At 37.0% G+C, this 27,153-nt stretch overlaps 1 protein-coding gene across 2 annotated transcripts in view; it reads right to left on the bottom strand.

Annotated features, from left to right (window-relative positions):
- Window positions 1-25,791, bottom strand: part of LOC120774204 — a 35,157-nt gene extending 9,366 nt beyond the window's left edge. The window contains exons 1-2 of one of the 2 annotated variants that reach the window (XM_040103647.1): window positions 24,776-25,791; window positions 3,892-4,974 (exon numbers count right to left, since the gene is read on the bottom strand). In XM_040103647.1, the coding sequence (XP_039959581.1) occupies window positions 3,892-4,967 (1,076 nt within the window). In that variant the 5' untranslated portion in view covers window positions 4,968-4,974; window positions 24,776-25,791. The remainder of the gene's footprint in view (window positions 1-3,891; window positions 4,975-24,775) is intronic. The other variant, XM_040103648.1, reaches the window with a different exon arrangement.
- Window positions 25,792-27,153: the final 1,362 nt, after the last annotated feature.

Below are 27,153 nucleotides of genomic sequence, written 5' to 3'. Positions count from 1 at the left end.
CAGGAGATAATATCAATGTCACCACGCCTAACGAATTATGATTATGGTCATAATACGGCCGTAACTCCATAAGGGCGACAGGAAACCAAATCATCACCAAAAATATGTAACTGATTAATTTTAGCTCAAAGCTTATGCTTGAAGTATGACATGAAGATCTAAACTACAAATCTTCCCTAAAAACTGATTTCCTTACTTTCGATGGACTTTATAGCAACAAGTCAGAATATTTAAGAATTCTTTGGTGGACTATATTCTTCACTGATTAAATATAATATATGTAAGTCTCAACTATAACCCATTAGATTTTCCAATGGGGTACTTTTATAGCATGTTTTTATTATAAGATGCCATAAAAACATATTGATTTTCATTCATAAATTTAATTATCATATCACCTGGCATTGATTTGTGCCAGCTGGGTGTCACTTACAACAGTTATGCAGATTTTATTGCCAAATACTATCGATATAGTAATTGGTGACGTATTTACTATAACTGCCGCACGTCAGAACACATTATTTACCATAAAATTATTACGTTATAACGAAGTTGTCCACACATTTTATTGCGTACCAAGTCCTACCTGAATTTATATACCACATACCTTTATAAATTATTGGATTTGTTTCCTGTACTTGAAAAGACAGAACTAAACCAAAATTTGGGGCCGTCACTATTTTTTGAGTCATTAGCTATCATAATTAGAGAACATTTATCGAGCGATTATGCACTGTGATACAGTCATAAGTCTCTAAAGTTGAGATATTCAGAAATGAAGGAGATACAGGGTAGATACAGGGTCCGTCCGGAAAGTAATAGGGCTGATTTTCTCCCGCCGCGACTATACTTCGGATCGTGCGCGCACTGACTGGATTCGGTAGAGGGCGTTTCTAGCTAACGAACGAGCGGCTGGTCAGTTATCTCCGAGCACTTGGAGAGTCAGGACCAACATTTTCACGCGATTTTTTTCTGTAAGTGGTGCAAGCCGAAAATACAGCGTTCGTTAGAGAAGAGGTACGCGATTAAATTCTCCGTAAAGCTCCGTAAATCTGCGAAAGAAACGTTTAATATTATCAAGCAGGTTTACCCAGATGTTGCTTTAGCAAGAAGTGGTGTGTTTCGGTGGCACCAGGCCTTTTTGCGTCTCATCGCCCCAAAAAAAGGAAAGAATGAGCAAATCCGAAGTGAAAACGATGCTCATTGTCTTTTTTGACATCAAGGGCATCGTCCAACATGAATTTGTTCCTCCTTGTTCCTAATTGCAATATTTAGCTGTAAAATCACAGCCAGCAATTGTTCGTGAGCTCAAACACCTTAATGTGAATAAAGTTTTTGTTTATCGCACCATCACTCATTACAATGATACTGGTAGCATCGCAAAATGCCATGGAGGTGGTCATCAAAAGACTGCAATGTCACGTGAGATGGTTCGGAAAGTGAAGAAGCGACTTGAGCGAAATCCACGAAAAAATGCCAATCAAATGGCTAAAGAACTGAAATTATCCGACTGCAGCATCCGACGCATATTGAAAAATGAGCTCAAGGTCAAGCCTTACAAGTTCCAAAAGGCCCATGATCTCGCACCGAAGCAGCAACATGCGAGACTTGAGAGAGCGAAGCAGTTGCTCCAATTGAGCAATTCGTAAACTCTCAAAACGATAAGGTTTACTTGACCGACCGTTCATACGAGAATCTAAGTCATCGGTTGGCCACCAGGAGTCAGCATTCGCCACAAATAATGGTTTGGGCCGCTGTCACCGCAGTTGGGCGCTCTTCACTTGTTTTCATCGAGCCTGGCGTCAAAGTAAATGTGACATATTACCGGGAAAGTGTTCTGGAGGCTGCCTTGAAGCCGTGGGCAAACAAACATTTCGGTTGCAAACCATGGACGTTTCAACAAGACTCAGCACCGTCTAACAAAGCGCGAGTGAACAAAGAATGGCTGAAAAACAACGTTCCGAACTTCATTACGACCACACAATGGCTCTCGAATTCACCAGATGCGAATCCAATGGATTATTCTCTCGGGACCATTTTGGAGAGTAAGGTGCGAAGTAAAAAATACACCTGTCTCGAGATGCTGAAGAAAGCCATTGTCCGTGAGTGGGCCAAAATACCGGCAAGTCACATTCGGGAAGCTTGCGATTCATTTTTTGACCGTCTCAAGTCCATAGTTAAGGCAAAAGGTGGTCATATCGAACAAAAGTGAATTGGTCCTGAATTTATGATTATTTTCACACATTTTGTACTTTAAAATAAATAAAAATAATTTTCCAAACCGAATTTATGGCTTTTTTAATTGGTTACACTTCGATTATTGGACCCTGTAGTAAACACATGCGAAATACACGTAAATAAACAATGGTACGCTACACTGCGTGCCACAACCGATATGCTGAAGGATGCATTTCCCGGGCGCCTATACTTCCGTTTTGGCTGATCGCCTGATTTGACCGCTCTAGACTTCTTTTTGTGGGGCTTTTTGAATTCGCGGGCTTACGTCAACAAGCCTCAGACTCTTGCAGCTCTTAAAGATACTATCCGTCTTGAATGTGAGGACCTATCGCCGGAAGTTCTGGTCAAAATGATGGAAAATGCCATAAAAAGGGCTCAAATGACAATCAACTGTGGCGGCGGCTATCTGCATGATATCATATTCTCGGCTTGATGTAAAAAAATTTAAAAGACCAAATAAAAATAATCCACAAGCAGAATCAAACTTTTTCATTTTTTAAAAAAGGTCTTTTATTTTCTAAAAAACACGGGAAGGTAATTTTGGCACCACCTGTTACAATTATTAACTCCGAAAAGGCACAACTGTGGTCTTACGTCTCTTTGCAAAGGCGGAAAAGGGCTTAGAAACCGTCTTTATTCTTCGCAGCTTAAGTCAGAAAGGAATTATAAGAATTCCTCTGTCATTAATCTACTTTTAACCCCTTAAAACCTTAAAGTTATTAAAAGGAAAATGAAGAAGGGACACAGAAAACTTGGTTATATATTTTTTGTGAAACATTTTAATTTTTATAAAACCAAATGAAACCCAGTCCATTAGAGAGCTGACAGATCATTAGTATGTGAATTATATCTATGAGTGAAACAACTTTTGTTATTGTGAAAAAAAGGGATAAAAAGGAATTTTGCGAGTTGATAAAATGTTGCTTTTTGATGGGAGAAATTGAAGCAAAAACTTGGTTTAATGAAGAGTCGAGAGAAGAAACGAAAACATCAGAAAAATCCACAATATTTGGATCTGAGGAAGCTCTGTGCACCCTGTAAAAATTCAGTGAAAACGATGACAAAATTATATGAATCGGGTTTCAAAGTGCACCGTATTCTCCCAAACCGGCCCTCAGTGACCATTTCGGTCGAATGAAGAGGTGATCACCGAAACTGAGGCCCACTTTCAAGCAACGGACAAATCGTACTACAAAAATGGTATAGAAGGGTTAAAGAGTCACTGTAATCTGTGCATCACCTTTGAAGGAAACTGTGTTGAATAAAAAATAATAATATTTAAATCCTGTTTTGTATATTTCGTTCCTGAACTTAGTTCCTTGCCTGCTACTCCTTCGAACACGCTAAACAAATATCAAATTCTTAAAAAATTTGGTGGAAATATGTTTGTTAAAAATGTTACTGTGCATTAAACCAATAACAAACTTATTAGAAGTACAGTTATGTGCGTTAAATTATACCCAACTATATGTTTATATGTAAGTATATCAGCAGGCAGTGCAAAAATTATATACAAACACCAGTTAATTGCCAAAATACCGTTTCGAGGAATGTTAGCGCCAATAAGCATGCAAAATAAACTAAAAACCATTTAAATGAAACTACAAATATTTCGAAAATGCGTGTAACGGTTCATAAAGTGATAAGCATTACTTGTTGACTTTAGTTTGATTGCACGCAATTGCGTTGGTGTCAGGGGCATTGGTGAGTGCAGTGAATGCGCTTTTGTCGTTTGTCGTTTGGTTGCCAGCGGCAATGCCAGTGAATTGATTGTTCAATTGGTTGCTGTTGGTGTTGTTGTTGCGGCCACTATCGTCGCTATCAAATGCAATATCAACCTCAACGTCATCGTCAACATCGTAATCATCATCGTGTGCGCTAATATCACTAGCATTGTGCGACACATAACGGTTCAGATTGCATTTGCCACCTACGTCGCTTACATACCCGGGTGAAGGTGATTTGAATTTTGCATTATCGCCGCTCTCATTCGAACCGTCCAAGGATGAATTCAGCGTTGCATTGGAGGCCGATTTCTGTTTGTAGCTGCCGCTGAATGAGCGCTCACCAAAAGCGCTGCCGCCACCATCCATGGTCACATTGTAACTGCTCGTGGTGGACACTTCGCTGCCGATGGAATAGCGCTGTGCGCGATTGGCGCGCTCCCGTTCTACGCTGAGGTAAGTCTTCGGTGGCAGATCGGGCGCTTTACGCATAGCCGAGCGATTGTTCGATGGCGATGATGCTGTCGATGTGTTAGGAGAAGTTTCCTTGCTGATGGCGCCGGTGGCGCGCGGCAGTTGTGGATAGAGTGACGGCGTTTTTGGCGAGGGGCTGCGTAGCGCTGTATTCTCGTAGATGCTATTCGCGTTCTCGAAGTCCGTGTTTTGGGGTTTGCGTGGCCGCGGCGCCGGTGTTGGTGTGGCATAGATGGGTGCGGCCGTGACCTCCTCATTTGCATTGGGTCCATACAAGTCATTTGTTTCTGTTAGTATGGACTTGCGTGTGCCGACGCTGCCGGCATCTTCTTGATCCGAGTGCGTGCCGAAGAAGATTTTATTATTTGGCACTTTCTCGGTGCAATTTGTGACTGTGTGTATATTTTCCGAGTTGATGTTGAGGTTTTTATTAATCAACTCGACGGTGACGTTTTCATAGTCGGTTTTGCGCAGCTCGGGGTAGAGGCGACGCGGCGCGGGTACGGGTCGGCAAGAGTCCTCCTGTTCCATATTGAAACTGAAAAGAGTGAAAAACGAAAAACGCTAAAAATAAAGTGTGTGTTCGAGTGTTTGTAAAGAGTTATGTACATGGTTTGGAAAAATGAGGTTATGGTGAATACATTTTTAGGTTATAACAGAATAAGTTTATAGGTAGGTGTTAAGTTACATTCGGTTGCTGTAGTGATGCTGGAGTTTAAAAAATTTAGTTACGGTAAATCTTTTCAAAAAACAAAATTAAGGTCTAGCTCCTTCTGGGTGTTACAAACTCCGTGGCAAATTGAATAGACCCTCTTCAAGGTTTAAAAAAAAGTTGCGATCAACCACTAGATCATCTATTAAAGAAACTTTTGATCCTTCAAGGATTAGTGATGGTCACCGGAAAGAGTTTTGGTGCTATCTCCGCTTCTGTGGATATTAGTGGTGAATAAACTGCTAAAGAACTTGGAAGGCAAAGCCCCTAAGATAGTCACATATGAGGACGACATTGTCATCTTAATAACGGGTAGGTCTCTACAGACCTTTAGCAGTATTATGACTACCATTGTCAGTCCAGAACTGCGCATCGCAAGCGGTACGGGGGTTGAACTCGGAGAAAACGGATCTGCTTGTGTTCACAAGAGAGCTCGAAATTCCTATATGGACGCTCCCTTCGATAAATGGAACACAACTTTGCATATGATCGGCACAACCTGGGGCTTTCTCCCTCTCTCATGCACTAGTGTTACACAGCCATTCTTAGACCAATTCTGCTCTACGATGCAGTTGTATGGTGTATAGGCTTACGGAAATACATCTACCGGAAGCGAATGGAAAGGTTTCAGAGGCTCGCTGCGCTGTGCATAACGTGAACTTTAAGAACATCTTCAACGACGGTTCTTGAACTGGTACTAAGCCTGCCACCTATAGACAGTCTTTTAAGCTGAAGTCTTTGCTATTGCGAAAGCCGCGGAGCTTGCCTCTAATGCACCTGTAGGCAATTCCAGAGGTAGGATCTACATAGGCAGCCAAGCAACAATCAAGACAGTAACCTCTTATCATATCGGCCGGAAGTGTCTTGGGAAGCACAGCAGCAGTGGAAAGTGTTGCTAGAAGTAAGCAACTTCATTTCTACTGGATGCCAGCTCACAAAGACATCGAGGGCAATGAAATAATAGACAAGATTGCTAAGAATAAAGTGCGGTTAGCATCAGAAAACGAGATCAACTTTGGGAAACCTATGCATTGAATATGCGACGAACTCAACAGAAGCATGGTAAAGAAAATCAAAACCCGATGAAACGATCTTCCTGGATGCGAAACAGCAAAAGTCATGTGCAAGACGGTAGATCGGAAGTACACAAAATTCTTATTGACACTCGAGAGAGAGAGACTGCAGAAAAATGATGGGAATACTTACTGCTCACTATCTGGTGGGGACACACGCTGACAAATCGATAAGACTGCAAGAAATGTCTACAGTAGGGCACCAGGGAAACAATGGAGCATCTCTTGTGCACTTCCCCTGCATTGGCAAGACTATGCTGTAAGCATCTGGGGTGTCCACGGTATGATACATTGGAGGAGGTTTCGATAGTGAGGCCGCAGAGTCTGCTAAAATTAGCGTCAAACGCAGGCATCCTAAAGGATGACTACTCCTCTTGGATCTAGTAACTAAACTCCATCTGGTATAACAAAAGACCAAAACTGATCTAAGCGCTGCTTATTGGCCTACTAGACTAACTTAATCTAACCTAACTTAGTGGTGAAAAACTTAAAACAAAAAACTATATATTTTCAAAAAATGTGTTAAATAAATTATTTTATTTAAATGAGAGAACCATTTATAATTTTTATTTTTGAAATTTTGATCAACTCCGCACCACTGTGCAGAAGCCTTAAATATTTAATATCTACATATTAGGTTTAAAAATCATCAAAATACTAATTTGAAGAACAAAAAAGCTAGTTTTTTTTAAATTGTAATAACTAACAACAACAAAAAAATATTATTACTTTTTAAACCACATTAATTCATAAGTTTTTTTTAAAAGGCACTTGAAAAAGTAAGTTAAGCTGCACTTAAACAGCAAGCCACGCCGATTTCCATACTCATAAATGTACATATATATACAAACATGGAATATTTACATATGTATGTACAGACCACACATCAACCATCCACTGCTATCGTAACCAGCAGCTGGCTAAGAGCTTTCTTAAGTAACGAAGTAATTCCAATATTTCTTCATTGATATTTAAAATCTTTTATCACACAAGCACACACATAAAAAATGGCTTTCAAGTAAGGAAGGGCTAAGTTCGGGTGTCACCGAACATTTTATACTCTCGCACACATAAAAGTGATAATCGAGATTTCATTATACGTCATTTACATATTTTTCAAATACCGTATTTTTGTAAAGTTTTATTCCGCTATCATCATTGGTTCCTAATGTATATACTCGTATTATACAGAAGAGGCATCAGATGGAATTCAAAATAGCGTTATATTGGAAGAAGGCGTGGTTGTGAACCGATTTCTACCCATATTTCGTACATGTTATCAGGGTGTTAAGAAAATATTATATACCGAATTTCATTGAAATCGGTCTAGTAGTTCCTGAGATATGGTTTTGGTCCATAAGTGGGCGAGGCCACGCCCATTTTCAATTTTTTAAAAAAAGCCTGGGTGCAGCTTCATTCTGCAATTTCTTCCGTAAAATTTAGTGTTTCTGACGTTTTTTGTTAGTCGGTTAACGCACTTTTAGTGATTTTCAACATAACCTTTGTATGGGAGGTGGGCGTGGTTATTATCCGATTTCTTCCATTTTTTGAACTGTATATGGAAATGCCTGAAGAAAACGACTGTGTAGAGTTTGGTTGACATAGCTATAGTAGTTTCCGAGATATGTACAAAAACTTAGTAGGGGGCGGGCCACGCCCACTTTTCCAAAAAAATTACGTCCAAATATGCCCCTCCTAATGCGATCCTTTGTGCCAAATTTCACTTTAATATCTTTATTTATGGCTTAGTTATGACACTTTATAGGTTTTCGGTTTCCGCCATTTTGTGGGCGTGGCAGTGGGCTGATTTTGCCCATCTTCGAACTTAACCTTCTTATGGAGCCAAGGAATACGTGTACCAAGTTTCATCATGATATCTCAATTTTTACTCAAGTTACAGCTTGCACGGACGGACGGACGGACGGACAGACGGACGGACAGACAGACATCCGGATTTTGACTCTACTCGTCACCCTGATCACTTTGGTATATATAACCCTATATCTGACTCTTTTAGTTTTAGGACTTACAAACAACCGTTATGTGAACAAAACTATAATACTCTCCTTAGCAACATTGTTGCGAGAGTATAAAAATGCATTTAAATTGCAGCGAAGCTCGGCTTGTGTAACAATCAATGAGAAATTTGTAAAGCTTTCATTGCTCAAAATCCCTGCGCGCCCTCAGCCGAATTCAAAGAGATGCAACGACTAAGCGGTGAAAGGCAGCGAGTGCAATCGTTTTTTTGTTTTTGGTTTTATTGATCATTTTCATTGTCATTGTATTGCAAATATGCAAAGTATTGAAATTTTACATAACCTCTGCCTTTGTTCAATTCGACAACGGTGATGGGAAGTTGCGCTACCCGCCGCTGGATTTCCAGCAGCGCTGAGGTGTGTTTAGCGGTTCGATTTGGAACCTCATCGTGTGTTTATTTGGCAAGATCATTTATTTTGCTTCGCTTTCATTGGCCTTCGGGTGTAGAGAGCGGCAAGTGTGGCTACCAATAAAAGCAACAAGTAATCGTGAGCGTTGCAATCATGTTCGTCAATGATTTGTGTATTGCAGGTAAATAGCTGGTTTCGTTGATCAAAATTAGTTTTTCGTATAACACGATAAAACAAAGCAACAAAAAAAATGTAAATAAAGTTATCTAAAAATACTTCTTGAATATACAAGTATAGACCCAAGAGCTTTGATCGTGCGTCCATATGCTGCTATGAATCTAGAATCGGGTGCTTAGGAGTTGACATACCGTTAGGAAAAGAGGCTATATAGGTGCTTCTTGAACCTGCAATGCCCAGGGTTTATACCTTGTTAGATTGTAACCTCTTAGGAACTTTGCATGGCGTATACCTGTCTCTCCCACGGTAACACCTGATTAATTATTACTTCGTGGGAGTGATAAGACATTGAAGTCTCCTCTATGGCATGGACTGACATACGCCTATACTACTCTATACATATGTCTCAGGTTTGTCATGATTAAGGCTGCCGCCCCGCTGACAGCTTTTCAGTTCTCAGTGGACTAACTCACGAGTGTCGTCAAATTTTCCACCTTAAAACTACCACCGAGTGTTGCTTTAAGTTTTTCCCTTGTACTTAAAAAGCGAATGCAATAAACGAATACCTGTTCAGAGCCTTCAAAGCACTCTGAACATGTCGGACAGTTCGGACTAATGTCATGCTGGAGTCTGTAGAGGTACCTTCTAAAGTAACCATGTCCACTTAGTAGTTGGGTTAGGTAGAAATCCAGGTCTCCATGGATATTAGTCTGTCCTTTGAGTGAGATTTGGCACCGCTGCTGCCATATTGTTAAACTTTTGACTTTCTCTTTTTATTGCTATAGTTGACATAGAGATAGATAGGTCCAAAACTGTTCTATGCGTGACTTTTTGGCCTACCAGATTAACCTAACCTAAGTCCCTTTGGACGACATCGCAGAGAGTATTCACGAACTTTCAATTACCATTATAATATTGTCGTCGGCGTAGCCTTGTCACCGAATCCCATTGTGTTTTGTGAAGAGCTCAAGAACCTCATCTAGTACGCTGTTAGAATCTATCCATATTTAGATTCTCGAAAAAAACTTTAGTAAGAGGCTTGAAAAACGCTTGATTTAACTCCCTGTGACATTTTTCCGTTTTCGACACTCAAGTAGCTTTCTTGGTTAAACTTTTGGGGCCATGTACATTTACATTTAAGTCTAGCTTACCAGTTTAAATCTAGTGGAATAAAAATTATTTCCCATATTAACCCTCAACAGATGTTTAGACCTCATTTCCAATCCAAATCCAAGTCAAGAATGTGAAATCGCCATGCAGCTGCAGCTTTGATTGCCGTCGTGTTTCTTACATACAATTATTCGTATGCAACTTTGTTACATAAAATACTACAACAAAAATGTTTATGTATATTTTTCCACCAATCTGCACCTTTACGGCTTAAAGGCAAAAACAAAACCAAACAACTTCGCTGAGCAAATATTTAAGACATGTTTGTGTGCAAAGCGGTGACAAAGCGAAACAAAACAAAGAATTTCAGAATTTACTTTGCCAAGCACAATTCGTTAGAAATGCATGCATTCACGGTTAAAAAATTATTTATTACAAGTATTGCAACTATTGGACATGTGCAATAAAGCACACACAAGCATTCTTGTCCACTTGTATCATATTACACATTGCAGTGGTGCTCAAACTGTTATTGAAAGTTGTTCGTGAGACAACTTTAAAGTTCATTGTAAATTATTATTGTTATTGGAGTTGCTGTATAGAAACTCTTGCTGTTCTCTGCAATTAAAATTCATTAGATATACACACACATATATACATACATATGTAGGTATTTATAGCGAGTAGATAATCCCAGCCACACACACATACAACCACTTATTACTCAACTATGCAGTGGCATGCAGAGTCCGGCACTTGAGCTTCGCACAAAAGCGCACAAGTGAAGCAATATTTTGCATTTGTATGTCAACAAGTTGGCGACATAATTTTAATATGCGAATTGGCACAACAGCAAACCAAGAGAATAGCTTAGCTCGCTACAAAAACTACAGCAAACAAATGCAAATATGAAAACAACGCGTGTGTCGAAGAAATGAAGAAAAAACTCATTATAGTGAGTATTAGGGTCGTTCTTTATTTGAAGTAAAAGTTAAGATAATTAAAAAAACAGAAAAATTATGAATTTCTGTTGGACAAAATGCTGTAATTCTTTTTTGATTTTTTTACTTTAGAAAATCTGATTTTTTTTGTTATAAAGTGGGGTATAGCCATGCTTCTGGCTAACCAGTTACAGTCACTCGACTATACCCAATTCCTACTCTTTCGGTAGTTAGCCTAGGGTCAAGGTCAAAAGAGAGTAAGCTTCAGCGGAACCACTTCGACATATTTGGGTTCGCTGAAGTCTAATTGCAATGTCTGTTCACTAGTAGGGGGGCTGCGAACGGGCGTTCATCTTGAAACAAGCGGCTTGCCATTAACAATGGCATCATCTTAAGAGTCGGCCTTAGGAGTGTTCGAGAGAAATGTTTTGCAGCAGAGTTATGGCAATGGCGAGTACCGCAGTCGATGGGACGATGAGCTGTACGAGATATACGACGACATTGACCTAGTACAGCAAATTAAGAAACAGCGGCTAAACCAAGTTGATCGGACGAAAGAGAACACTCCAGCTTTGAAGGTTTTTGATTCAGTAACCGCCTGTGGAAGTCGAAGAAAAGGAAGACCTCTACTTCGTTGGAGAGCTCAGATGGATAAGGATCTGACTACACTTGGTACCTTGAATTTCACGGAGAAGAAATGACTGGTGCGCTGTTGCAAACTTGGCTATAACCGCGTAAGCGTTGTCTACGCCAATAAAGAAGAAGAGGATGATCATCAATCAAAAATTATTATTCTTAAACTCATACATCCTTTCATCTTACTGCAGGCAAAAATGTATTTATTTCACTCGCAAACATTCTCGCCCACCCTAATTTAAAATTCGTATTGTTAAAGAGGAATAACAGCCAATCTGACTCTAGCGCTTGCGATTCGAGTTCATTCGTCTTGTAAGATCAGCAACTTTTGTTTATCAACAAAACTCACGCAAAAGGCAAGTAAACAAACAAATTAATATAAATACGCACACATACATAACGACAATTATTAACTACACACACATACAAACACACATAGAGCAGTGTAAGAACAAAAGAGCAAAAATCAACGACAACAAGCACACTAGACTCGGTCAAATAAATTAAAAAGGGCTCGATGTACAAACTAAAATGCGAATTTTTGCTTTCATACATATCTACACACATGTGTGTGTGTGTGTCGGTGTGTGCGTATGAGTATGCGAGTATTTCCTGCTTCATTGCAATTTTGCGCCGCGCCACTTAATTTGATGACTCGTTGAGTCGCGGCAACTCATATTTCTGCCAATTAGACCGAACGAAATCGAAATCTGCGTTTGCAAATGGCCTTTTTAATGCATAATGACGGGGGAGGGGGAAGCACGAAATATTGGCCACACAGTTATTTTCCATTTCATGTGTTGGAATATCAAAGGAATTCTGACAATTTACTTGTTAAAATTCGATATCAAAAATAACAAAATAATATTATTGGAGTCACAGAGCCATAAGCTAAGAAGGCGCGTGAAGAATTGCTGACGATTACCTTATGAAATACGCAAATAATCTGAATACTACAGATTTTGTTTGAATGAAGTATAGAAAATGAAAAAAATGTATATAAATTTAGTGTACATAAAGAAATATTTATCTTCAAATTATACCGGAAATTGCGCCCAAGAATTTTTTTCACCAGAATTGAAATATTCTATATATGTAAGTACAATGTAGGCTTTCCTTGAGCTACAATTCAAGTATCTTTAAACTTGTTTTGAGTGAATTCGATACATTTCACTTTGACATTTTCATCTACATAAGTTTTTTCCATCAAAATAGTGTCAGGGTTATGCCATCAAAGTTTCAAATTCTTGAAACCCAAAAGGTGCCGAATTCAAATATCAGACTTAACTGGAATGCCAAAGCAGTGTAAACGTGACTACCTTGAATGTTATTAGCAAAAAATTAAAACAAATAAATATTGTTATTTTCATCGTGTTTATCAACTTTTACAGTTAAAACTGCGTTAAAAGCTTTAATAAAAATTTCCTACTCTCAACCAAAAATGTGAAGAGCGATCCTACGTTACGGTTGATCCAAGTAGAGCTAATTTTTTGAATAGCCTTTTTTGACAGATCTCGCGTAAGTCGTGTCATATTACTTTTGTTCAGTATTATTTGACATTTCTTCAAGGAAAGACTAACGCCTGAACAACGTTTACAAATCCTTCCACTCTATTACGAAAATTCATGTTCTGTAAAGAATGTGTTTCGTGCGCTTCGCTCAACTTATGGTCAACATAATCGGCCTACTGAGCGTACTAATCGCAATACTATCATTCATATTGAGACCCAGCATTCATTATTGGATAATATTCGACCGAATGGACCACGTTCAACACGCAGTGAAGATAATATAGCAGCCGTAGCTGAAAGAGTCGATTCGGCCCTGTGCGCAGAAACTCGGACTGACGTATGGAATGACATGGCGCAGTTTACGTTGAGATCTTTAATTGAAAGTGTACAAAATACAGCTTCTGCAAGAACTGAAGCCACTCGACCTACCCAAACAACATCGGTTCGCTCTATGAGCTCTTGAAAAGTTCCAAGAAGATCCGACGTTCTCGAGCCAAATTTTGTTCAGCGATGAGGCGTATTTCTGGCTCAATGGCTACGTAAACAAGCAAAATTGCCGCATTTGAGACGAAGAGCGACCTAAAGAGATTCAAGAGCTGTCATTTCATCCAAAAAAACAACGGTTTGGTGTGGTTGTGGGCCGGTGGAGTCATTGGTAAATATTTCTTCAAACATGATGCCGGTGAGAACGTAACCGTCAATGTCAACCGTCATTATGCCATGATAACCGACTAAGTATTTTTTTTTTTTTATTTTTGTTTTTTTGATGCCTGAAACTGAAGCTCGTAATCTCGGCGACATTTGATTTCAACAAGACGGTACCACTTCTCACACAACACATCAACAAATGGATTTATTGAGAGAATACTCCGGTGTACAGATAATTTCACGTTTTGTGCCAGTCGATTGCCCGCCAAGATCGTGTGATATCACACCATTAGACTTTTGCCTTGGAGGGTTTGTAAACTCACTCATTTTTTATATATTTTAAGGTTGCAAGTTTTCTTCTGGGTGTTACAAACAAGTTCTTGACAATGATGTGGCAAACTTAATAAACCTTTTTCCAGCAAGTGATACTCTCCCTCAATCTAGCGAGCTAGTATAACTAGTTGACGTTTAAACTCTCACAATTTGCATAAAAAATCATTTTAAAAAAATGTTGGCATTTTGAAAAAAATTAAATTATCCCTTTTTATGATAATATTTTACACTCTCTTTGTTTTCAGTCTCTATTCTTTTTGTTTGAATGTCAAAGCCCTCAATAAATTAGTTAGAGACATTATAATTACCTCGATATTAGCGGCGTGGTGTGAATAATAATTTTGATATACATGTTTGTTTTTATGTACATACATATATATACTATATATAAGTATGTATATGCCATATCTACGATGCTATCGAAAAATAGCTAGCTATAATAAAAGCAAAACACGATCGCATTGTAAATATGTAAGAGCTCGTACTATTAGTCATATAATTATTAAATAATAAATTTTCGTGTGTACTCAAGCACAACGTAAATGTAAATCTAAATTTATACAGTGTATGTGTAGATATACTTAATTCCGCAATATAGCGGCATGATTCATGCAATAAATCGGATGGACTCCAGACTAACGTCGGTTCAGCACGTTTTGATATTTATATACTGGATTCAATTGATACGCACTTCGGCTATTATTTATATGGCCACTTGATTTAGGCTTTTTAGAGAGGTTGGAACCAATTTTGGAAAAATTTGTGTGAGGTAATTTTTTAAAATTACTTAATTTTTGTTTTGTGCTGAAGACATAATAAGGGTTTTATCTATTGGAAAAATTTTATCAATTTAAAGAAGCCTATTGTAAATAATATATAACTTTCCGACATACTATATTATCTATTAATCTGTTGAGTTGATCTACTTTAAAAACACTCAGGCACTGCAAACAAGGTAAGAACTAACGCCTTACTGCTCTTACTACTTGGAAATTCTTATATTCTTACACTCATTAACTCCCAGTAGTATATATGTACATATGTATATACATACATAAATGCCTAATCTATAGATATTTATTCGATGATTCAGTTTTATCGTGATATCAATGCGGGTTTCTATAGAAAAGACTTTAGTTGACAAATGCAGTGCGTTGTTCACAAAATTTCACCGTCACTTAAAGCAGATATGGAAAGTGAATTTCAAGATTGAGCTGTAAATGAACACTGTTTATTTTTGGAAGAATTGTTTTAAGAACCTCTTCGATAGTAATGCTAACCTCGGAAATAATATACCAATCAAAAGCAAAAATCGAAAAATAGAACATCCGTAACAATAGATGTGACTTACATATAAGCAAACAATTACGACAAGAAAAGTTTGTCTACCGATTTTTACCATGGAAATCCCTGCAGAGGCTTAAGTGTAAGGAAACTTTGATTAAGCTTAGACATGTTTTTATTGACTCAGACCCCTATTTAAAGCCGATAATAAAGATTTGTATTATAATACATGAAATGTGTTGTTGAAATGTGGTCAATCCGGCTCAAATTTGATCAGGTGGTATAGATTAATTATGTATTGATTCGACACACTACTTAAAGTCTATGTATTATAAAGATTTGTATTAAAATACGTGAACATGTGTTGTTAAAATGTGGTCAGTCCGGGTCAAATTTGATCAGTTTTTATTTATTTATTATTGCTCAATTTAGTTCTGATCATTCTTCTTCTTTATTGGTAAAGACACCACTTAAGCGGTTAAGACCGAGCTTACGACAGCGCGCCAGTCGGGCTTCCTTTTCGGTGTTTGGCGCCAGTTGGAGATTTCAAGTGTAGATGGGCCTTCTCTCCCTGGTCTTTCCAACGAAGTGGAAACTCGTGTTCCTCTGCTTCCCCGGGCGGGAATTGCGTCGAATACTTTCAAAGCTGAAATGTTTTCATCCATATGGACGACGTGACCTAGCCAGCGCAGCCGCTGTTTCTTGATTCGCTGAACTATGTCAATATCGCCGTATATCTCGTACGGCTCATCGTTCCATCGACTGCGGTACACGCAGTTGCCAATGCGCAAAGGTCCATAAATCTTCCGCAGAACCTTTCTTTCGAACACTTCTAACGCTGACTCATCATATGTTGTCATCGTCCATGTCTCTGCATCATATAGCAGAACGGAGATGACGAGTGACTTGTGAATTGGTCTTTGTTCGACGAGAGAGAACTTTCTTCTCAATTACCTACTCAATCCGACGTAGCACCTGTTGGCAAGATTTGGATTTCGATTCTGACATTAATCTTTGTGTCAATACTGGCTTCCAGATAAACGAAATTATCTACGATTTCGATGTTATGTCTGTCAACAGTAACTTGGAAGGCAAGTGGCGACTGCGACGACTATATGTTTGATGACAGGAGATATTTCGTCTTACTCTCGTTCACAAAAGACCTTAAAATTCGCCAGGTTGTGGCTTGGGACAGTCTCAACTCTTGGGAACTTCTTGGAATCGACAAACTGCGGTCTTCAGCATTACTTGCCTGAACGTCAGCAATATTTTCATTACATTGAATGGTTCTTTGTTTTATTGACACTTGAACACGTTGTTCTTGCGTATAGCGTCCATGACCACAAGTCAAGACTACATAATTAATCTTAAATTGACAACAAAAAACAGAAATTATTGATTTAATTTTTATGTCGCAAAAGCCAGCATAAAATAAGGCAAAATAGAAGTTATTTTACGACTTTGTAATTGTATGTAATCCAGATGGCTCTGATGAAATATTTTCACAACTCCAGAAGACTTAAGAGCACTGGCTTTAAAACAGAGTGCGAAATTACGCATTTGATTTCCATAAACTCATATACATATGTACATACATATATGTAAGTAATACATATGGAAGCCATTTACCGAAAGCTCAAAAAATTTTAGAAATAGATTGCGACACAGAACATCAAAAACGAAACGAACTGTGAAACTTTCGCTCATACCATTGATGACATTACGGAAAATCTCTAAAACTTTAAGATGTAATTGTATATATGTATTATGTTATGCTCGACGGGAAAGGCAACAATGCTTGAAGAGCCCGAGCATATACAAAAACGCTTTGAAGATTGGCAAAAACGTTGGCATTCTCTTTTGCAAAAAAGGATTCGGTGAGATAAACTTCCAAGTTTGTTATGTTAAATTAGTTAGAAAAACGTCAAAAGCTACTTTATATACTTACTGGTATATACTACATACATATGTATGTACTAACTATTATAGTATATACATATGTAATAGCAAATAATTTCTCTTTCAATTAAAATTTACAGCTTGTGCAGCTTATTTAGAGACTCTGCTCATCTTATTACTTAATTTGCTTCATATTATGGCAGCGTTTCTCTGGTGTCGTAAGAAGCAAAGAAATTCGAAAAGAAACTTTCTCTATGAACTTAAAATAGAAAACATAAAATATTAGTTTAAAATGGCGTTATTAAGTGACGAATCAGCGTATCGCCAAAGTGACAGCCACAAATAAAAATGCTAACAGTGTTTCATTTCACAAAAATACAAGAAAATGAGCCGTGATCAAACTGGGTTGGAGCATGGTGATCCATTGAATATTCTACAGAAAGAAAGAAATAGTAGCATTTTAAAAGAATCGAAGAAGTAACTCAAATGCTCTATGATTTACGATTCGTTGCTCAATGTTTATGTATGAGAATATGTGTACTCTCACTTTTATACTCTCAGTGTAATCCAGTCAGTTGTCAAACACTGCTGGTTTATAATCATAGTAAGATTTGATGAATGTATATATATACAAGTATGTATGTATGTATGTATGTATACAAAATATCTAAAAAATTCATGTAACAATATCCACACCTCTAAAGGTGTGTATCGCTGATCATAAAAATTAGCACTAGGCTAGAATGCAGCCATAGCGTACAGTACATTTAGGAGCAGCTCTGAGTGAAGCTCGTGTGATTTGCGCGCATGTATGTATGTATGTATGGGTGCTTGAAATCGAAAACGTGTTAGGTAGCTAACCTGTATTTGCATATGTTTGTATATTCACATATGTCATGATATATGTATGTATGTATGTATGTATACATGTATGTAAGTATTTCCAATCTGTGTTACAGCTGCGGATATAAAACGAAAGAGCTATGTTACATAATTGTAATAATATTGCATAATATAATATTTACCTATATTTAATTGCAGTTTTATTTTAAATATGGACTTGATTTTTCCTAAAATTGACAATCAAATTGAGACACAATTTCCAGTTTTTTTTTTCTATATTCTTAAGAAATTCTCCTTATTTAATAGAAAACGGTAAGTTTTCTTTTGATTTAATATTCTCTTAACCAAAAAAATATAAACATACTGCAATATACAATACATATCATTAGAAACTTTAATTTTTTGTAGATACTTTTCATAATAATTTCGTATTTTTAATGATATACTGCTATGGGCAAAAAATTGTAAGACTTTTTATTTTAAATATCGCACAAAAACCCATTCATCGAAATACTTTTTTTCTAGATTTGTATGTTTGTCAGTGACACATTCTTGCTCGACTCGTCCCGATAATGCTGAATTTTTTTCAAAACGAGTAACGTAAACAGGTCTCTTTGGACATGCTTGATGGTGCGTATTCCGATTCCACATTCATGGAGCGGATTATAACTGCCAATGAGAAATGAGTTTATGAGTTTGACATGCAAAGAAGTCAACAATCATCGGAATAGAGGAAAAACGAGCTAAAACCAAAAAACCACCCCAAAGCCGCTAAAAAATCAAGGAATTTGTTCCGGAGGGTCAAACGGTCAGTAAGGAGTTATATTTGGCCGCATTGAGGCGTAATGACCGGAATTGTGGAAGAACAATTCATGAATTTTACACCAAATGAATTTAAAGCCAAAAACGCATTGAATACCATCGATCAACTACCGTATTCTCCAGATTTGGCTCCGTGTGATTTTTTCTTATTCCCCAAAGTGAAATTGCCGCTCCGTGGAACCCGTTCGAAGAGATAAAACAAAATTTGCCGAAGGAGCTGAAGGTCATCCCAAAAAGTGCTTATAAAAAGTGTTTCGAAGACTGAAAAAAGAGTTGGCATAAGTGTATTACATTTGGTAGGGATTACTTTGAAGATGACAAAATTAAAAAATTAAATATTATGCGTTTTATTTACAATTTCCGGGTACTTTTTTGTCAGAATATATAGCAAATAAAAGAAAATGTTTTTTCTCAATAATTAAGAATTTTTATCCATAAGGGGTTTCATATAGTCTCATAAAGTTAAGAGTTATAATGAAACGAAAAAATGGCGTTGAGAATTGTAATTGCGTGAACTCATTTTTGTATATGTATAATGACAAGTTGTGAATCCAATAGGTATAAAACAAAAAACTTTGTTTTATCAACTTTTTATAAAGATTTTGAGGTTATGTCCAAAGGTGTTAATATAAAAGTATTAGATCTTTTCATTACCTGCAACATGTTTTTCTATAGATCTCATAGTTTTGCCGGAAATCGAGAAAACCCCGTTTTTAAAAATGCAAACAATTCTCTCCTCCCCCTTCTCCTTCTTCTTTCCGATCTTAGATCATCTATAAACTATTTTTCTTTCAAGTAGGTTTCATGAATACATGAATCACCATTTAAAAAGTAAAGAAAATAGTGATTTTCTAAATTCTCCCCTTTGGCTATGAAGAAATTTTCTTCAAGCTTAGCTTTCTTCAAATACTTAGGCGCAAACGTGTCAAAAATTATCGCAATTATGGCAAATTAAAGCCAATTATTGATTACATGCATAGCTGGCAAACAAACTTTTCAATGTTATTTACCAATAACTAATAGACAAACAATTATTTGACAGATTTTTCTAAACACATCGAAATAGCAGCAAAAATTAGCGACAAGCTACATACTAAATTAATCAATCACTTTCTATATTTAAAATAGATTAAAAAACGCAAAAATAGAAAAAATATGCAAAAAGAAAACTATTTCAATAATGTCTTTGAAATTGTGTGTTGTTTTTGTAAGTTAACAAAATTATGAAAGTTGTTGTAATGCGAATTCGCACAGGTGTCTGACTGACGAGTGAACTGATGCATTTTTAGGCACAGCAAAACATATACATATGTATATGTATGTATATAAAAGTAGTAACAATATGTCACACATGTGGACTGCCAAGTGGTGCCCCAGTGAATTAATGAATGGCTGGCCACCACGAAATTTTGTATAAAAAAAAATAAAATTCAAAAAATTGAAGCTATTAATACGAGGCAACCGCATTTATGACCACAATGATGAGTATTTGGTTTTCACACTCTTCCCCCCGCACCCCTCCGCCTATAAATAAGAACTCAGTTTGAATGAAAGCAATAACAGGCGCGCGATAAAAAATATTTTTACACTTTGATAAGTGATTATATACATTTTTACATATGTTCATATATGTATGTATATGTACATACTTACATATATAGTATGTATAATTATTAGTAATGTGCGTAAGCAAGTGTATTCACTCAAATATATGTTTAATTATTTTATGACAGGCTATACAGTACAGGCCTACATATTTATGTACATATGTATATTGAATTACTGATAATAAATTCACTCTTCATTTTTTCTGTTTTTTGCCTGACACATTTTTCACTGCATTTTATCTGTAATCGCACACTGTCTTGTTGTCGCTGCTGTCATGGGCTCTTGTCCGCTTGCTTTTGCTTTTCATGTTTTTATGTATGTGTGTTTGTGTGCGTGGAAGTCTGTATCACTCGGAGTGTTTATTAATTGTTGTACATATGTACATATGTGTATATGTTTGCATGCATTTATGTACTTGAATGGCAGTGAGCGGAATAGGCGTGTGCGCACAAAAGCGCCTCACTGCCTTACTGCTCTGCTGGCCTTTGTTGCTTCGTTGGAGTTGCAGCGACTGCATTTGTGTTTGTGCATGGAGACAATGCAATTGAGCCGCTGAAAAATGTTAGTAAGGTGAATAAGAAAGTTTACAAAAAAAAAGTTGCTAACAGTTTGGTCATCCCAAGTAACCCCTTGTTTAAAGGGTTTCAAACGATCGAATTTGCTTTTTTTGACTTACTAAACTCTACAACACCTCTAGAATATTGGTCTTTTGTAAAAATGTCGGGCAAAAATTTGTTTTCCTTAGTTCAAGTTTTAAGTTAAGGTTTTAACTAAAACACGTATTTTTTCACTTTAGATGATCCTGTAAAGATTTATACTGCCAACGCGGATGCCTCCTTTTCCGAGGGGTTCCGGAAATGGTCGAGTTTAAAATATTTTTTTTTTTTTTTAATTTCAGAATTTCTTGTTTGTAACAATAAAAAATTCTAATAAAATATTTAATTTTTCATATGAAAAAAAAATTGTTGCAAAAATGTTTTTTCTACCCGAGGAAATCCATGTAACCTCTTAGAAAAGGAAATATTTTTACTTTTTAAGGCATTATATGCATCTATGTATGCCATTTAGGAATAAATATTAAATTTATTTTCTTCCTTTATTGTTTTTTATAACTAAACTTTAAATCGATCGTGCAAAATATTTCACCTTTCCGCTCACCACTAATGGACGAAATTAACTGCTTAATACGAAAAAAAAAAATAAAATTTTTAAAAATATTTTTTTCTTTAATATCTACATACTTATATTTATCTTCATATATACATACATATGTATTTTTCGTAGTACAAGTACCATAGTTTCTTTATATAAGAAACTCTTTCTTCAGATTTCCTGATAAGACAATACTTGAGTAAAATAATCGATTCATAAAGTGCTTTCATACAACTTGATGAGTTTTCATGAGTTTTCATGAGTTTGCAACTAAGTATGTGTATATGTTACATACAACTTTACTATCTTAGTTGCTATTAAAAGATAACAGCTTTCTCCAACGCAGTTCCTAAAAGTGATAATTTTTTTTTAATATTATGCGATAAAACAGGCTTCATTAGTCCCAGTGGTTACTTGACGAAAATGACTAAAACAAAGAATTTAAACGATTTTAGCATATCATTTTGAAAAAGTACAAATTTCTTGGTACACATTTTAAAAACATTTCAAAATAATTAAAAAATTTTTTCGTTTAAAATAAATCAGTCTCCGGTATTATCTAGAGTAATAATAATCTAGAATAGTAAATAGATTTTTCGCTTAAAGTATAATTAGGGGCTCTAAAACATTATAAAATTATGGATAGTCGAAATATTATTCAATTGATAGAAAAGTGAGAAAGAAATTCTCCCTGTCACATCTGCTGTGACTTCTAAGTCTTCCGATCCGTAAGTTTCATTTGTTGTTCAAATCAATCAATCATGATATTCGGAGATTATGGCTCGTCTCAACTTGAAATTTTGTTTCAATATTGCCACGCTGTTAGCAAACAATTTACTGCTAATTTTTCGGCCAAAGTTGAACTTTTTCTGTACTTAATGGTTCTCAAAACTTTAAGCGCCTTGTTTTGCCGCGCTGTTTTCGGTGTATGTAAGGAATATTCCTTTAAAACCGCTGAACCGGTCAATTTGAAAATTATACACGACGTTCTTAGATACGTACATTAATCAGGAAATGATCGAAGAAATGAGATTTTTAAAACAACTACGATATTTTAGGCTAAACTGAAGTGAAAACTCGGGAAAAAATTACTTTTTTTAACGTCGTCATTTTGTAAAGAATGAACATTTTGTCTAGATCTTGGATCGCTACCTGCAATCATCTATTGTAATACATTTTTTTTTAGCTAATTTTAAGTAGATTTCTCAAGCCAAATATCTTTTTTCGAAGATCCTCCAGGAGATCGACTACAATATCAAAAAAATCCAAATGAATCACCGATTATTAAATCATTTATGCTTCAAAGCATAGTTTCATCCTACTAACAAGTCTTATTTAGATTAAGAACCAGTGTTTCAGTTTGTTCAAAATAGAAAGAGACCCTAAAATCATCGTCGCTCATTGTGAAGCTATTGAAAAATATTGTTTTATACTCAAATAAATAACGTCTGTTTTGTTTTATGTGAGTACCTGTCATTGATGGCCTAACCTCACGGTGCTGAAAAGCATATAGATCAAAACAATGCTCCGCGCTCCAAATAATACAGCCCTTTTGCAAGCAGTATTTGGTTCCAATTGATAAGCTGTAAGGGATACCATTTTCACCTTGGTCGTATTCTAGACCGAGTTTTATCGCTTGCCAGTTGTTATTGTAACGGCAGAATTCTGCCGAGTTGAAAGGCCTTGACCGGATAAAAAATCCGGGTCCGTTCCGGTTACGTAGACTCCACTATCATGGGAACGGTAACCTCTGCCGGTCTGTGGGCCCCTGGACCGCAATGTGACTCCACACTAAACTGAATTTTTCGATTTTACCTGCATTTAGGTGTCAACCGCAGCCACCACGAGACTCCCCAAAGGCCAAACTCAATAAGCTGATTGGAGCGAACTCAAAGGGCTTACTGCTACCCGTGGTATCAGTTTTATTTTTGTTTTTTTTTTTTGCTACTAATAGTTTACTGGTGAGATTTGTCGACTGAGCTTCAAATGTCTTTTCATTCAAAGTCCATAAGTTTCTCAGAATAAAATGTTTAAGCTATACTTTTTTCTACAAAATTTTTAGAATATTGTCGTAAATTTTCAAGTTGATCCGAGTATTAGTTTCGGAGTTTTTCTCGAAACTGTGTGTTTTGAAGTCGTTTGGCGAGATTTCTCAAGAACTACTCAACCAATCTTCAAGAAATTTTACAAAGGTCTTTGAGATACAATTCTTAAAGGCTTTGATGAAGGATTTTTGTCGCGAAATTTTCACTGAAATTTTAATTTTTTTTGGAAAAATGTCTGTCAAAACTACATTTTTCATTTTTTTCTTCCTTCAAGTTCTAAGTTAAGGTTTTAACTAAAAGAGGTATTTTTTCACTTAGATGAGCCTTTAAAGAGTTATCCCGCTAACGTGGGCGTATTTTTTTTCCGAGTGGTCACCGGAAATAACGTCGCAATGGGCGGGCTTAAAATATTTTTTTACAAACATTTCAGAATTTCTTTGTTAATAGTGTATATAACAATGAAAAATTTTAATAAAATATTTCATTTTTTACATGAAAATAAATCTTGGAAAAAGCCTGTTTTTTAGCCGAGAAAACCCATGTAATCCCTTAAAGTTATACTTTTTTGATGGCTCTAACCCTTTAGGAGATTTTTCAGCTCATCATTTGCCTAAACATCCCCACTAATATTTCTTTCGGAGCGTAGATGCTGGCGCAAGCATATAACCGAGTGTATATAGGCAAGTATGCTTGCATGTTTATATCTATGTGTGCTTGCGTTTTGTGTTTACTTTTTAACAAGTCGCCAGACGACTCAAAACGATTACAAAAACTCGAGTTGCACAGGTACAAACACACGCACACGTAAGTGGGGAAGCATGCTTAGCATATACATATGTATATATGTACATATATACTTATATATAGAGATAGGCTTTAGACCGAGCAGCGCATAGAAAAGCATGCAGCCAGCCATCTAATGCTGCAACAATTATTTAAGCTGCACCCACACACCCAGTAACCGGCTGGCTGCCTGCAAGCGACGCATTCTTGTCACGAGTGCTAACTAGCTTTTAATGTTTTTATGATTCTTGGGATATATGTACATATGTATGTGCATACTTACATTCATATGTTCATATATATACAGAGTACATACATAAGTATGCATATGTGCGTATAACTAACTGTGCTTTGTGGCATAAATAAATGCTTTACCTTTTCAAATCTCCATACACTTTTTTCAACTATTTTTTGCAGCTTCTTCCACAGCGAAATGCGTGTTAATTGCTCAACTTTCAAGCAAAAACAATTTTGTGGTTTTGTTGTTGTTGTTTAACACACATGCAGCTATTCGCATACTTTCGTTAATTGCAAAAAGACACCGTGTCCGTCCGCGCTTTGCCGTGGCTATTTTTTCGCTTGTTTTGCCAAGAGAAATTTCACCCTTCGTTTATTGCTTAAAATGGCTGCAACACATATCACAAACTACTGTTAGGCACACACGTGTGTATATTTTCGCAGTTTAAATTATTTAACAACAACAACAACAACTACGGTCAAGTCGCTGCTTCACTTGTAAAATTATTATAGTTCTTGTGTTGTTGTCGCCTGCAAACTGTGTCGTTGGTGTTTGTTTTTGTTTTTAGCATTTATTTTTATCTTCTTTTCAATATTATTTATATTTTATTTATAAACACTTCTTGTTGTTATTTTATTATCACTTTTCTCTGCTTCGTTTCGCAGCGTTTGTGCGACTCACAGATGATTCATGCGGCAGCGGCGCACAGATACACACACACACACTTGCACACGGCTGCAAAATCCGCTCCAAAGGCCCGCACACAACTACACGCGCATATTTTGTATCTGCTGGCTTTGCGATTTATCAACAAAACACTAACAACAACACATATACATACATGTATGTATATGTATCTGCTTTAACTATGGGGTTGCTTGGTGTGCGTGCGCCGACGATCGTTTTGTATCTGAGAGCTACAAAAGCAAAGCGTATCCATCAAATACAATTCACATAATGCATTTCTAATTCACTGCTTTCCGAAGTTCACTTCACTTATTGTTGGTTTCTGATTTCCGAAACAATTTATATGCACATGCATTTGTTGTTTTTGCGCACACATATGTATGTATGTATGTACATAGATACAAAATTTAGTAGTCCTCTTAAGCCGGCACAAAATTTCTCCGCGCCCGAGTCACACGTACCGCACGATCTGCCACCACAAATATGTTTACTAGCAGACAATTCCAATCGCAAGCGTTTTCTATGTGAATCGCCATACAATTCACTCAAGTCGCAGTGTTGCTTCTTTGCGTTTCAGAGTGGAGATTTTCACTCAAAAGGGGGATAAATGAATGAGTGCTTTTGCATGAAAACTAAGAAAGCGAGTGGAATATATGCAATATTAGGCTTGTTAGCAACCATATGGAGAATCGAGAGAAGATATAGACCGATTTAATAAATATTCGTTCCATATGTACACCAAAAAATGGGAAGTTAGATCAGATAAGAGAGGAAAGTAAACATATTCAGCATAAGAGGTTTACGAAAATTCTTGGAGCGATATAACTCACATATTTATTAAGACAGCTTGTAAAAATTCCAGGCAATTCACCAAGTTTGAAGAAACTGTCTTCATGTTTCCATTTCATCTTCCTCCCTGCTACTTTTACAAATTTCGTTTTCGAAACTCTTAAGCCTCGTGAGTGCCAGTGTCTAGTTAGGACACCTATCATTGCGGCGATGTACTCTGTGTTTATAGGTAATAGTTCAATGTTCTTTTAAATTCCACTCTAGATCAGAAAGCTTTCGCAATTTAAAAAGGGCTGGTTGCTGACCAACGCTCGCATGAGGCCCATAGATCCATCACTAGAACGCACGAAGACAGAATAAGACCAAGCGGAACAGTCTCCTAGGAGCAGCAAGTGGTCCTTCCTTTACTACTTCAATACTATAAGACAAATACTATAAGACAATACGCCGACCAGACTTCCGACGCAGCTAACTTCAGACATACACCGCCATTCATAGTGGAGCCATAAACACATTCACCGAGTCCCTCTCAGTAAATGGGTTACTTGGAGTCAAATCATCACCCATTGTGTACGACGAGCTCGAGTTGCAGCGAGAATCGAGAGTGAACCTTGCGCTGCTTCGTTCTGGATACTGTAGGTGGTTAAACTCCTACTTATCCAGAATCGACCCCGACATATCAAATATATGTATGTCTAGCATGCAACGAATCCCCGCTCTGACTCTAACCACCTCTTTGTATGTCCATCTGACCCTACACATCTGACACCGCTCTCCCTATGGTCGACCCCATCGATGACCTCGACAACTTATCTGAACTTACCTACCCTAACGGGGACTAGATAACCGTTACAATAACAACAACGGGATAGAATCAGTTCCCATCCAAATGGGATTTAGGTAATGGTGCCCTTTCTTGCAAGCTCATCGGATTTAGAGCTTCCAGCGATTCCGCAGGTGACTGGGCATAAATTATCGGAACGGAACCGGATTGTTATCCGGCCACCAACTGTCAACTCGTCACCATTCTTCGAAGGTA

This window comes from Bactrocera tryoni, chromosome 4 (genome assembly GCF_016617805.1).
Source record: "Bactrocera tryoni isolate S06 chromosome 4, CSIRO_BtryS06_freeze2, whole genome shotgun sequence".
NCBI classification, from domain to species: domain Eukaryota; kingdom Metazoa; phylum Arthropoda; class Insecta; order Diptera; family Tephritidae; genus Bactrocera; species Bactrocera tryoni.
The sequence above is the reverse complement of the archived record's forward strand: the minus strand, read 5'-3'. Positions and strand labels throughout refer to the sequence as shown.